The sequence below is a fragment of the Chrysochloris asiatica genome, unplaced genomic scaffold (genome assembly GCF_000296735.1).
Source record: "Chrysochloris asiatica unplaced genomic scaffold, ChrAsi1.0 scaffold00181, whole genome shotgun sequence".
NCBI lineage: Eukaryota > Metazoa > Chordata > Mammalia > Afrosoricida > Chrysochloridae > Chrysochloris > Chrysochloris asiatica.
The window spans coordinates 2,412,352-2,425,637 of NW_006408699.1; the positions used below are offsets into that span (position 1 = coordinate 2,412,352).

The 13,286-nt window shown below is 38.8% G+C and overlaps 1 protein-coding gene across 2 annotated transcripts in view; it reads left to right on the forward strand.

Moving 5' to 3' along the window:
- The window catches only part of ITGB6 (integrin, beta 6), a 109,691-nt gene that overhangs the window by 74,896 nt on the left and 21,509 nt on the right, over positions 1–13,286 (forward strand). For both annotated transcript variants that reach the window (XM_006872024.1, XM_006872025.1), the window contains 2 exons: positions 6,131–6,353; positions 10,513–10,610. In XM_006872024.1, coding sequence (XP_006872086.1) covers positions 6,131–6,353; positions 10,513–10,610 — 321 coding nt within the window. The remainder of the gene's footprint in view (positions 1–6,130; positions 6,354–10,512; positions 10,611–13,286) is intronic.

A 13,286-nucleotide genomic window follows, 5' to 3' on the forward strand; every position in this document is an offset into this window, starting at 1 on the left:
AGCTGTTCAGCAGTAGAAAGATGAGGCTTTCTGTTCCTGTAAAGATTTGCAGCCTTGGAAACCCTATGCAGGGTTGCTATGAGTCAGAACCAACTCCACAGCCCATAACAACAATAATATATATATGTGTGTGTGTGTGTGTGTGTGTGTTTGTTGTTGTTAAGTGCCATTGAATTGGTTCTAACCCATAGTGACCCTCTATAGGGTTTCTAAGCAGCAGCTAGTGAGCTTGAAATCACCAATCTTACAGTTCAAACTGACTTTGCAGTTCAGTGCTTTAGCCCACAATATCGTACCAGGACACACTTTCTCTCTCTCTTTTTACTTGAAGTTTATTACCAAGGAAACGGCTTACAAATTGCAGAGTCCCAGGTCCCCAGTAGAAGAGAGCGAGCCCCTTCCACATATCTATTATATTGGGAGCAGGCCACACCCCCAAGGAAGCAGCCCTTCAACTGATTGGCTGTTCATAGCCACTCACCATTGAGCTAATTATGCCTGTGTTAGGCTACATCACCATGGGAATAAGCACAGCTCAACTGTTAAACCTCTGGAAATCCTGGTTTAGTCAAATTGACACAGACCCCTAACCATTATAGTTTTAAATGGCTGATTTTTGGAAGTAGACTGCCAGAATCTTCCAAGATTCCTTTGGTGGACTTGAACTTCTAGCCTTTTGTTTGACTTCATGGCAACTGGCTTGTTTTTATTTTAAAGAATGAATAGATAAAAGATAGACATGCATTCTCTCTGGTTATACAAAATCGCATATAACCTCAATTCTATTAACTTATACTTTTCTGGATCAGCCTCCTAGATATCTGACCCAACTCTTAAATGTCTGTTAATTTGGAAAAATAAGACACTAGGGAGTCCTGGCGGGTTGCTAACCACAAGGTCAGTGGTTCAAACCCACCAGTCACTCCTTAGAAATTTTATTCAGGGTCTATGCACCTAGCAACAACAGAGAGTGAAAAAGCATGCTGTCAAGCACACAGACCACAAAAATGCTAAATAGACTTTCAGGGTTTTTAATAATTTCACAACTATTTATTAAATGCCTGAGATAAGTAAAAAACTATTGCAACAAAATTATAGAAAACTTGACAAAACAAAAATATTAAAATATGAAGCTATTGTTTCTCAACATCCTCTCCGCTTAGATCTCTATGCTTCTGAAGGCCGTATTGCCATCTCTCTAACACTTTCATGAAGGATTATGCACTTTTTTATTTATATTCCATCAGAATGGCATTTTGGGCGTCTTAAGAGGTTCAAATTATGTTCTTTTCAATGTTCTTTGAGTTTTGAGAACAAAAAAAGTCTGAAGGTAAGATCAGAGCTATAGGGTTGATGATAGGTAAGGTTTCCCAACAAAATTCTCGCAAGACAACACTTGACTGTCAAAGAATAAGCAGGTGCATTGTTGTAATGGAAAAAAAATTCCTCTGGGCAACTTTCTCAGCCTTTTTCTTAACAGTGCGTTTTCAATTTTCTGAAAACTTCTTCATAATAAGCTCCCATGATTGTCTTGTGTCCTTCAAGAAAGACCACCAGATTATGCCTTTGCAAATGAGCCACTGGGTCATGGTGACTCAGGACCATAGTCTTGGGGGATACCAAGGTCAACTGGCATAACATAGTCCACAAAAACAATGCCTATATCTTTCGGTGAGCAGCGACTGGGGTCTTAAAAGCTTGTGAGCAACCACCTAAGGTTCAATTATTGGTCATTTCCTGCCTGAATCAAAGAGTGAAGGGAATGGAAGACACATGCAAACAATTAGTTTAATTGTTAGCCTCTACCACCCTGAGACCAGAAGAACTAGATGGAACCCATCTATCACTGCTGAGCACTCTGAAAGATATCACGTTAGAAGATCCTAGATAGAGTGAGAAAAATTGTAGCACAAAAATCAAAATCATTAAAAAAAAAAAAAAAAAAAGGCCAGGCTTATGGTCTGACAAAGACTAGTGGAACCCCTGAGACCTTCAGGCCTGGAACTGAACTCACCCTTTGGCTCAGTTTTCAGCCAAGCAGCAGATAGATCTGTAAGGTCAACAGTAACACTGGGGAGTACACACTCCATAGAATAATCAACCATTTGAGATCAAAGAGGCTTTGCCCAGGGACAAAGTTCAGAGGGCAGGGAAGGCTAGGTAAGAAGGAGTAATGGAAATGGGAAACAGAGGACAAGTAATGTTAGGTGCTCTGGTAGTGTAGTGGTTACGAATCAGGCTGCAAACCTTAAGGTTAGCAATTCGAAACTACCGGCCACTTCACGGGAGAAATATGAGGCTTTCTGCCCCCGTAAAGATTTACAGCCTTGGAAATCCTGTTCAGGGTCACTATGGATTGGAACCAACTCGATGGCACTTAACAACAACAACAATGTTAGTGTGGAAATTACAATTAATGGCATGAAACAGGATGCGTATGAATTGTTGAATAGACAAAGGATTTGCTCTGTAAACCTTCAACCAATTCTCAATAAAAATAAAATTTTTAAAAAGAAAAATGCTATCCCTCTGGAATCCCGAAAGCTGTCACCATAACCTTCTGAGCTGACCTCTATGCCTTGAATTTAACTGGCCCAACAGAGCCTCTCAGAAGCCACTGGTTTGATTGGACCTTTTTTTTTTTTTTAATTTTTAAGGCATCCTAACAAGACTAAGATGACTGTATTATTGAGTGAACTTGTCTGTAGTCATCCACTGACGACAGAGACATGTTTCAACATGATTTCTTGGAATAGCCCTACACATGTATGAACTGGAAACCTAGTGCCAATACTTTTTTGATTTGCCCTTATAGGTGAAGCTGGCTATGGAAAGAGTTGCTTGAACTTCTTTTAAAGAAAATTGAAAAAAAAAAATTTTTTTTTAAAGAAATGTTTTAATGTTACATTTGTATTATACTTGAAATATCAACTGCTGAATTGAAGTGCTAACATCTCAGTTTTTCAGTTGTGTGAGCAGGAAGATTTTCCAAACAGAAAGCCATTATCTTTATGGAAAACTAAACAAGTGATGCTTTTGATCCATAGTCTCAGGGACATATTAAACAGAGTAATTTTTTAGAATTTTGAGAAAAAGAAGCCTCAAAGAGTGTCTAGCTTTGTGAAAGCCATTTGATTTTTCTTTAGAAGTGTCTCTAAATTCTGCTTCTTTGCTAATGCTACTATTGCTACTAGTAGGCTCCTTTTCTGAGGCTGTCTTTTACATTTTATTTTTTAAAGTAGCATTTTACTGTGTAAAGGTTTACACAGCAGTTTGGGTTCTCATTTAACATTTTCTTACAAGTTCTTCAGTGACGTTGATTACATTCTTCACAAGGTGTGAACTTTCTTATTATTTATATTCTGGTGTTCCCTTTGCTGCCTTTTACTTTTCATCCTAGGAAAAGTGAACATTTTAGGATTTGTTCGGACTCATTTCTCTCCCTTTTCTCTTGGTGGCTTGTTTCCTGATTTAGTGGGTATGTTTCTAAACCCACATAAGTCTTCTTTTCACAAAATGCAAAAGGAGACCCAATCTATAAGGGACAAGAAGCCAGACAGAGGCTATGCCACCATGTCATAGAAAGAATACATTTGGCAAAATTCCAGATTGCATTTCCAATATATATATTTTGTAATAAAAACATGCATTCACAACATCTGAAATTATCACCTATGTGTAAACAAATGAAATATAATGACAATAATACTATCACTTCTGTTTTAGACTTTAAATCTTAGATCAAAGCCATGTAAGACAATGTAATTTGGTCTAGCAACTTGGTGCTACCAGTTTTTGATGGTCTTTCACTTGTTTTGTATCATGCATACCACTGAAAACAAATTCAAAAAGAGCTGACTGTATTTTAGTTAGGAAGGTCTGACAAGAGTGCCTTTCTCTGGATCAGCCATGGTGTTTGCTGAAGAAATTCTATTTAGAAAACACAAGGACTTTTTCAGTTGAAATTTCAAAACTTCACTGAATGCCAATTTCTTTCTTACTGTGGGATACTTTGAAGTCTCTGTGTGGTGTTTCAGATGCTAACCGAAAGGTTGGAAGCTCAAATCCACCTAGGGGCTCCTCAAAAGAAAGATTTGATCATCTGTCCCGCTCCATGTCCCTAATAGAGCGCAGTTCTACCCTGACACATGTGATGTCTCGCCAACTCTACACATGTTCTGGTGGGGTACCTAAGTTCCCTCAACTATGAATATTTCTCAAAAGCAAATTGTTTTTCATTAATGTCTCAAAGTATTTTATTCCATTAGTAGATACTGTCTCTTAAAACGGTGCAATTAAAGGTAAGTGCAATTATTCAAATTCAACAGTAACTATGGACTCCCTACTGTTTACCTGGCACTGCCGTTAAGTGTGAGAATACAAACTGTGCTTGACGTTGTGAACAGACACGGCGCTGCTGTGGTAGTGATTTGCAACAGCAGAACAAATACACTAAAGCTTCACAGTTCAAGCTGCGCTCACTGTTTTACAAACAATATTCTCTATACTATGCTGCTTCTCTGAAGATCTGTAATCCTGTGGGGTTTTTTTTTTTCATTTACCTTGTTTTATCCATCTGTAAGCACTTAAAGAGTCCTGGTGGGGCGCTGTGGGTTAATGCGCTGGACTCCAAAGTTGATTTGGACCGCAAAGTTCTTGTGACTACAGTTATTGTTCATGTTGCTGTTGCTGTTGTTGTTGTTAAATGCCGTCGAGTTGGGTTCCGACCCATAGCGATCATGTATAACGTTTCCAAGGAGCAGCTGGAAACTTGAACTGCAGGCCTCCAGGTTCAAGCGGACTTTGCAGTCCAGTGCGTTAACCAAGAGCGCCACACAAGGACTCCATGGTATTCCAGAAAGTTCTACCCCTCAGAGAAGAGGGTGATCATTTTTTTCTCGATCTTGCCTCTGCTTGAAGGTATTATAAAGATTTTGCTCTCATTGTTGCATGAGCGGGTACCTTAGATAGTTGGTTGCTTGAGGATGTGAATTAGGATCTTATGTGACAATGGTGATAGTTTTGGAAGGCCAGCAAAATGCGGGAAGGTTTCGGAGCTTTGAAAGGAGCTCCTTGTGCTTTTGCCATGTTGGTCCTTTTCTACTGCTCCAGGTAGGACTTTTTTGTTTTAAATTTCCACCAAGTATCTTCGCTATACCATGATACACTTCAGAATTCTTAAAGCATCTGGAAATGCTGCATTTCATTTGACAAGATTTTTAAGTCATAATAATTTTTCAGAATAAACTAATATAGAAATTTCTACCTATCATGAAAGTAGGTTTCCTTTTTACTAAAGAAGAAATAAAAAGAAACTGCAATTTATAGTATCCCTACGTTAATGGTTTGGTCTGAAATCACTTCTTCTTAGTTTCGAATTAATTAGTTCAATTATGAGTTATGGAAGTTATAAAATATAGCTTAAATGCTCACATATCTTCAGGTCATGGGTTCCAATAAATTTTGACACTTATCTTTCATTGGACTCCTGGTATGATGCTGTAGGATCAGCACTGGACTGCTAACCACAAGGTTGGTGGTTTAAACCAACCAGCTGCTTCTCAGAAACCCTATAGAGTCTCTGTGAGTCAGAAATGACTCAACAGCACATAACAATCACAACAGCAATATATGCAAACACATATACATATATATTGTTGTTAAATGCCGTTAACTTGGTTCCAACTCACAGTGACCCTGTGTAGGGTTTCCAAGGAGCGACTGGTGAGTTTGAACTGTCAACCTTGCCATTCAGACTGACATTGCAGTTATCCTACAGTGTTTATCCTACAACGCTTCATCAGGACTCCATATGTATATATAGAATTGCTATTGCAGGTTTTCTGGATTCTTTTATTTCACTTGATCATGCATTTTGTTTGTTATAACCTCAAGTTATCAAGCTAGCCCTCCATTAAGAGGCAAGATTGATAAATATTCATAGCTGGCAGAACACATTTCATAAAGCTTATCTACATTCACACACACACACACACACACACACTCACTTTTTATTATATTTTATTTCTTCAACCTTTTTTGATAGTGTTTAAAGACAAAAAGAAAAGATGGTTCCAAAAATCCATGTATTGTTTTCAGCCTTAAGAAGTTAGGGTGCTTTGTGTTGCAGATAATGGCCGCTGTGACTGTGGCGAATGCGTGTGCAGGAGTGGCTGGACAGGCGAGTACTGTAACTGTACCACCAGCACTGACTCCTGCGTCTCTGAAGATGGGGTGCTCTGCAGCGGGCAAGGGGACTGCGTCTGTGGCAAATGCGTGTGCACGAACCCCGGAGCCTCAGGAATAGCCTGCGAACGATGTCCGACCTGTGGAGACCCTTGTAATTCTAAACGGTAATGTCCCCCACTTTCTTCAGTCCCTTTTGTTGGTAGCTTCATTACAAAGTTATAAAGCCATTTTATAAACTCAGACTTCAGATGGCTTTTGCTGGAGCTAGCTCTCCCAGCACCCATTATAACACACAAGCCTGCAGGGGTCTTGTGATCCTCAGCCTGGAACGGCAGCCTCTCACTTTGCTGGCTTTTTTTTTCATCCTGGTTCTCCAGGGAGAATCTAGCATCAGGAATTGAGCTGATGTCCCACACTGATAATGTCAGATGGCCTCTGGGTTACAATACCAGCCACACATAAGGAATGCCCTGGAGGTAGACTGATGACACCCCAAGCAGGCGGAGTTTTTAAGGGAAACAGACAAGCTTCTTTCTTATCTAGAAGTTTTCAGCTTGACCTTTCTGATTCTGTCCTATCTGCAGACTCATAGAGGCAAAGAGACAGAAAGATGATCTAGGCCCTCCCTCTTTGTTGTTTTTTTTTTTTCCACCACCCATGTTCTTTGGAGTTTTTCTTTGGTTGTTCATTATACACAGCTGTTGTGTAATGTATTTTCTTTTATACCATATGAAAAATAACAAAAATACATTTTCATATTTTCTAATAAGAAAACTCTGCCTCTGGTTGGTAGCTAGCTTTTTAATGGAATTGGCACAAAATTTCTAGGTCAAGTCAAGAAATTTCCAAGTTGTCTGTGTCATGATAATACATTGTATAATATACTATGCAGCAAATAGGCTTAAGTAGTCCTTGTTTTTATTAATTCCGAAACCCAAAATGGTGAGATTTGCATTTCTGAAATAAACAGAATAAGAGAATCAATATTCACTAAGCAGTTACATAACATTCAGGTGTCTAAAGTTTTCTGTCCATGTAACCTGGAAAACTATGACATATGTCAACAGAAATGTGAAAAATGGTTAGAATTGTTTGAACTGGATTTAATATAAAATATCCTTTCAAGATTTGTTTCTTCTATTGTTAATACTCTTATTATTTTGTCTTCCTTGTAATCTTGATTTGATCTTAAGTCTGATTTTGTTGTTGTTGTTAAGTGTCATGATTAAGAAATATAAAATTAGCAATCAAGAGAGTTTGAATTTGGGGAATGAAATGAAATTATCATCTGGGTGTTTATGTTAGTGTTGAGATAAATCCATTCTTACATTTATTCACTGTTATAACAGTCATTTCATCATTATGATAAGCCCATTATTGCATTTATCCAATGGATGTGAAGTACCTACAACATGCCAAGAAGTGTGTTAGGCCATGTGCTTGCAGCGATGACTGAAACAGATACAGTTCTTGACTTTACAAGTGCTGAGCGTCTAGTGAGGTGGCACTGTGGGTGAAGCAAAGGGCTGCTAACCTGAAGGTCAGTGGTTTAAACCCACCAGCTGCTCCATGGGAGAAAGATGAGGCTGTCTGCTCTTGTAAAGATTTACATTCTTGGAAACCTTATGAAGCAGTTCTACTTTATTCTGTAGGATCACTAGGAGTTGGAATCAACTTAATGGCCAGTTGGCATGGTGTCCTGAGGAGCACTTGACTATTAGCTGAAAGGCTGGAGTTTTGAACCCATCCAGAGGTACTTTGGAAGGCAAACCTGGAAATCTGCTTCTAAGCAGCATTGAAAACCCTATGACACATTTCCACTTTGCATATGTGAGGTTGCCATGAGTTGCAATCAACTTGATGGCAACCAACAACAACATAGGTGTCTGGGTGGCCCAAGTGGTTAATAATCAGCTGTTGACTGAAAGGTTGATGGTTCAGACCCCTCCAGTAGTACTGCAGAAGAAAGGCCTAGTGGTCTATTTCCATAAAGATTACAGCAGAGGAAGCCCTATGAAGTATACAGTCTACTCTGTGACGTATAATTTGGAATCAACAGCAACAAGTTTGGGGTTTTTGGCTTTGTTTTATGGAACTATATTCCAGAGGATAGAGCTATCAAACTTGCTGGTGCAGCCATAAGTAATGCTGCACAAAGGACTAAAGGGTCTTAATGCTTCTACCATCTCTACCAGAGTCCTGGTGTGGCACCGAAGGATAAGTGCTAGACTGGTAACTGCAAGGTTAGTGGTTCAAACACACCAGCTGCTCCTTGGAAACCCTATTCAAGGTAGCTGTGAGTGGGGACTGACTTGAAGGCACTTAACAACAACAACAACCATCTCCAAGTAAATATATTGTTGTTGTTATGTGCCGTGGAGTTGGTTCCGACTCATAACAACCCTGTACAGGGTTTCTGAGGCTGTAAATCTTTACGGGAGCAGAAAGCCTCATCTTTCTCCTGTGGAACAGCTGGTAGTTTCGAACTGATGACCCTGAGGTTAGTAGCCTGACTTGTAACCACTATGCTACCAGAGATATTATTATTGCCAAGTGCTATCAAGCAGGCTCGGACTCATATCAACCCATGTAGAGTTTCCAGGAATCAACTGGTGGGCTTGAACTGTTGACCTTATGGTTAGCAATCCAGTGCTTATACTACAGTGCCACACCAGAACTCCAATATATAGTCTGTTATTAAATGCCGTCGAATTGGTTCCAAATCATTGTGGCCCTGAATAGGATTTTCGAGGCTTTTAAAACCTTTTCAGGAGCAGAAATCCTCATCTTTCTCCCTTGGAGTGGCTGGTAAGCTCAAGCAGCCAACCTTGTGGTTTGCAGTCGAGTGCTTATCCTATGGAGCCACGTCACTCCCCAATACATAGTCTATGCTTGTTCTCTATTCCCACCCAGAAGTAGATTGCTGCTACTAACTCCTTCCTGTAGAAAAATACTGAGACTTCCACTGCAAGAGAATGAACTGATGCAAGGGTTAGAGAAGGGTTGTCTAAGTAAGTACATTATCTGCTGAGACTTGGTGAGGGTGGGAGTGTACAAGCTCTTGGAAGAGTGTACATCCCATGGTGAGATTGAGGGAGAGGTAGCATGATGTGTCTACTTTAAGAAAACTTTTGCTATTTAAGGTTATTTGTAAAGCCATTTTAAGCAATAGATGAATTTGGGGTCCAAACTGTACTTTTTGTTATTATTTTATTTTTATTAGAAAGCCTGTGTTAGTGAAGATCTAGGCTGTGGTTCTCAGCTTTACAAAATACACACTAGCATGGCTTGGACTCATACAAAAAGAATTACCAAATAAGTGATTTTTAAAAGTAATCATTTATTATGTATGATCACCAGTCATCATTCTTAGAATTCTTGTTAAAATATAGACCAATTCTGTAATGAAAATTCTAGTCTCTCATCATATTTTATCAGTATAAAGTCTCTCTAAGAAAAAAGTAAAATGAAAACAAAGCTAAATCTAACATCAACATCAGTTAGTTTTTTACTTATCCAATCAAAAGTAGATAAATAAGTGAGTAGTCATTATCAAGGCTGGTTCATAGAAAATATATGTCAGTTACTGAGTGAAGTGCAAAAAAAAAAAAAAATCTCATCCAGGACATCACGGCAAAGGCCTCTGATAGGAGTTGTTGTTGTTGTTGTTAAGTGCCGTCGATAGGAGTAGACAGAACTTATTCTGGGATGTTGAGCATGCATGGTTCTTCAGGACCCTAGTTCAGACTCCTCCCAGGGACTGGCATTCCACTTTGCCCCAGTCTATGGTTGTTGTTGTTGTTGTTAACTGCTGTCGAGTCGATTCCAACCCATAACGACCCTGTATAGGGTTTCTGAGGAGCAGCTGGTGAGCTTGAACCACTGATTTTGTGGTTCAAATGGCTTTGCAGTCTGGCACATTAACCCACAGAACAAGTCGAAGGTTGTTTCCTCAAAATTATGCCTAAGGCATTAGGTAAACCAGTCCAAACTGTAAAATATCACAGAAGGAAGCAAAAATACTGATTTTTTATGGGTGATCTCCCTTAATGGCAGGCTGTGGCTGCTTAGCAATGGGTCCTAGGTGTGTCCTGTACATTTTTATCATTGCTCAAGCAAGGAGTGGAACAGGCTTTGACATTCCTCAGTATTTTTGTCACAAGATTTCAGTCAATAACTGGCTCATGTTTAATCCTGATTTCTGGGCCCCCTCTGCACCTGTCTCAGCATGACCTATAAAGACATCATTAAAACATTATTTCAGCCTGTATATCCATTTTTCACCAACATGAACTGATAAACTCTGTTAAATAATGTTTACAGGAGCTGTGTTGAATGCCACTTGTCGGCAGATGGCCTGGCCCAAGAAGAATGTGTTGAGAAATGCAAACTAGCGGGTGTGACCATCAGTGAAGAAGAAGGTTTCTAAACTATCTTCAATTGCTTTCATTTATTTTACATAGTTCTTGAGAGACCAAACTCTGAGAATCAAGGGCTTTTGAATAGCTGGACCTGATTTGTAACAGAGACTTAGCTCACTTAACATAAATTTTTAAGAGTAAATTTCACGAGGCTCAAACTTGATGCTTTGTAGTACAATTTAAAGTTATCACTGTTCTATCTGACTTAAGCTGTGTTGCCAAGATTACCTCTGTTTAACAAATGCAATTATAGAGAATTCCAGAATACTAAATTTTTTAGCTAGAAAGGAAGAAAATTGAAGAAATGGCTAAATGTTAAGCCCTAAACCTGAAACCATCATCTGCCCTCTGATTGTCTTATTTCAAATAGAATCAACAAAACAAAATGGTTTTCTGATAGCAGATCTCAGATACTGGGTAGTTTTCTCTTAACTGCTATTTTCCCTTCTATCCCATGTGATTTTACTACCAACCTTCCAAACATGAGCCTTTATATGATCATCCTTAATTTCCTCTTGTCCCACCTCCCAAATAAAAGAAGGGCATGTCATCTTTAACTGCTAAGCAAACTGCTCCTGCTTTTATCTGTCATTTTACACTTGGTTACTTAAAATCTGATTCTTTCTAATGATAAAATGTCATCTCAAATATTAAAATAGATTGTCTTTCAGCTAGGAAGGCTGTTTAAAAAATAAGTTGTGAACTTTAAAATAAAGCGGATGACTGGCTCTCCCTGTAGGGACCATCTGGGGAGATGTTTTCCTCTAATCATCATCACTGCATTGTTATGCTGCTCAGGTAGAACTGCTGCTCTGCAGGCCTTAGAGATGTCACCAAGATGTCTCTCAGGCAAACTGAAATAATCAGGACAATAATTTAGGAAGCTCTAGGATATGTATCTTCTATAGATAGAATTAGAATACAGAAATTAATCCCTCTCCAAAATGGAATAAGCTGGTAACATTTATATTGTTTTGCAAATTATTTACATTGTTTCAAATTTGAAATTTCTGAGTGTGCGCAGTTAAATAATTTTATTAGAGGTGCATGGTTATTGCTCGTAAAACCACTCATCTACTTTTCTGGTGCTCACAGTAAATATGCCAAATGGCAGTGAAATTGGCAAGATGGTGTGTAGCTTACATTAAGACCAAAGGTGAGATGTATTAAAAGCACTGAGTCATGTGGCATTTGTGTTCTGTTCACATTAGTAACTAGTACAGGTCTCACCAAAGTCTCTGAGTTCATTGCATAACAAATAGATGTGATATTTACCAGGCATTTCTGAGAAATAAGCAAAAAAAAAAAAAAAATGCAGGAAAAGCCCTGCAAATTACTGGAGTTCAATTCCCTTGAAACATGGGACTTCTAATGGGACAAGGGAAATAAAGGACTTAATCCTTTTTTGAAAACATGTAAATCATGATGACATAAATAAGGACGCTTACTATGTTTAAATACACATTTTTCTGAGTACATTATTATAAATGCTTGAATTTGAAAGGAAAAACTAGGTCTCAAGTGACATTTAGAATATTTTCATTATTCTTTATATGTCAATTGACTACATTATTTTCAAAATAAGGGGATACTACTATTTTTTCTTGGAAATGGAAAATATTAACTAGATTGTTGTTGTTAGGTACCATTGAGTCAGTACTGACTGATTACCCCACGCACAACAGAACGAAACACTGCCTGGTCCTGGGCCAACCTCACAATTGTTGCTATACTTGAGCCTATTGATGCTGCTACTTTGCCAATCCATCTCGCTAGGGGTCGTCCTCTTTTTCTCTGACCCTCAACACTACCAAACATGAGATCCTTCTCCAGTGACTAGTCCCTCCTGACAATATGTACAGGGAGTCCTGGTGTGGTGTTGTTGGTTAATGCACCAGACTGCAAAGCCATTTGAACTGCCAGGTCAGTGGTTCAAGCTCACCAGCTGCTCCTTGGAAACCCTACAAAGTGTCGCTATGGGTCAGAACCAACTCAATGGCACTTAACAACAGCAACACCATTATATTACTCACCTGAATGAATTTGAGAGGAAAATTCTTTAGCCAGTGATTAAAGGTCAGCCTGTGATTAGTCTTTCCACAAGTACTGTTTTTAAATTGAGTCCTGGTGTGGCACTGTAGGGTAATCACTGGACTAATATTTGCAAGGTTGGCAGTTCAAACCCACCAGTCGCTTTGGGAAACCCTATACAGGGTCACTATGAGTTGGAACCTAATGGATGGCACACAGCAGTAGCAGCAGTTTTAAGTTGCTTGCCCAGTTAGTTATATTACAAATCACATCAATTTGAAATGATCACAACATATTTGCTTTGCCAAAGTGTCTTTTAGCAACTCCTCTTTCCATGAAAAAAGAAATGGAAAGTACAATAGTTAAATAATCATAACTTTAGATTCCATATAAATTATCCCTCAATTGACCTATGGTGTCTTATGTGGCACATCGAATGACATGTGGCTTAACCTTATTCATTCTATTTTACTGAAAGAGACATGTTTTTTAACTTACCCCTATATTTATGGACTCAGAGCATAGTTACTCAAAGTGTCCTGTGGAATACTAGTTCTGTAAGTGTTAAATAGAAAGAAAGAAAGAAAAGAAAAGAAAGAGAGAAAGAGAGAGAGAGAGAGAGAGAGAGAGAGAGAGAGAGAGAGA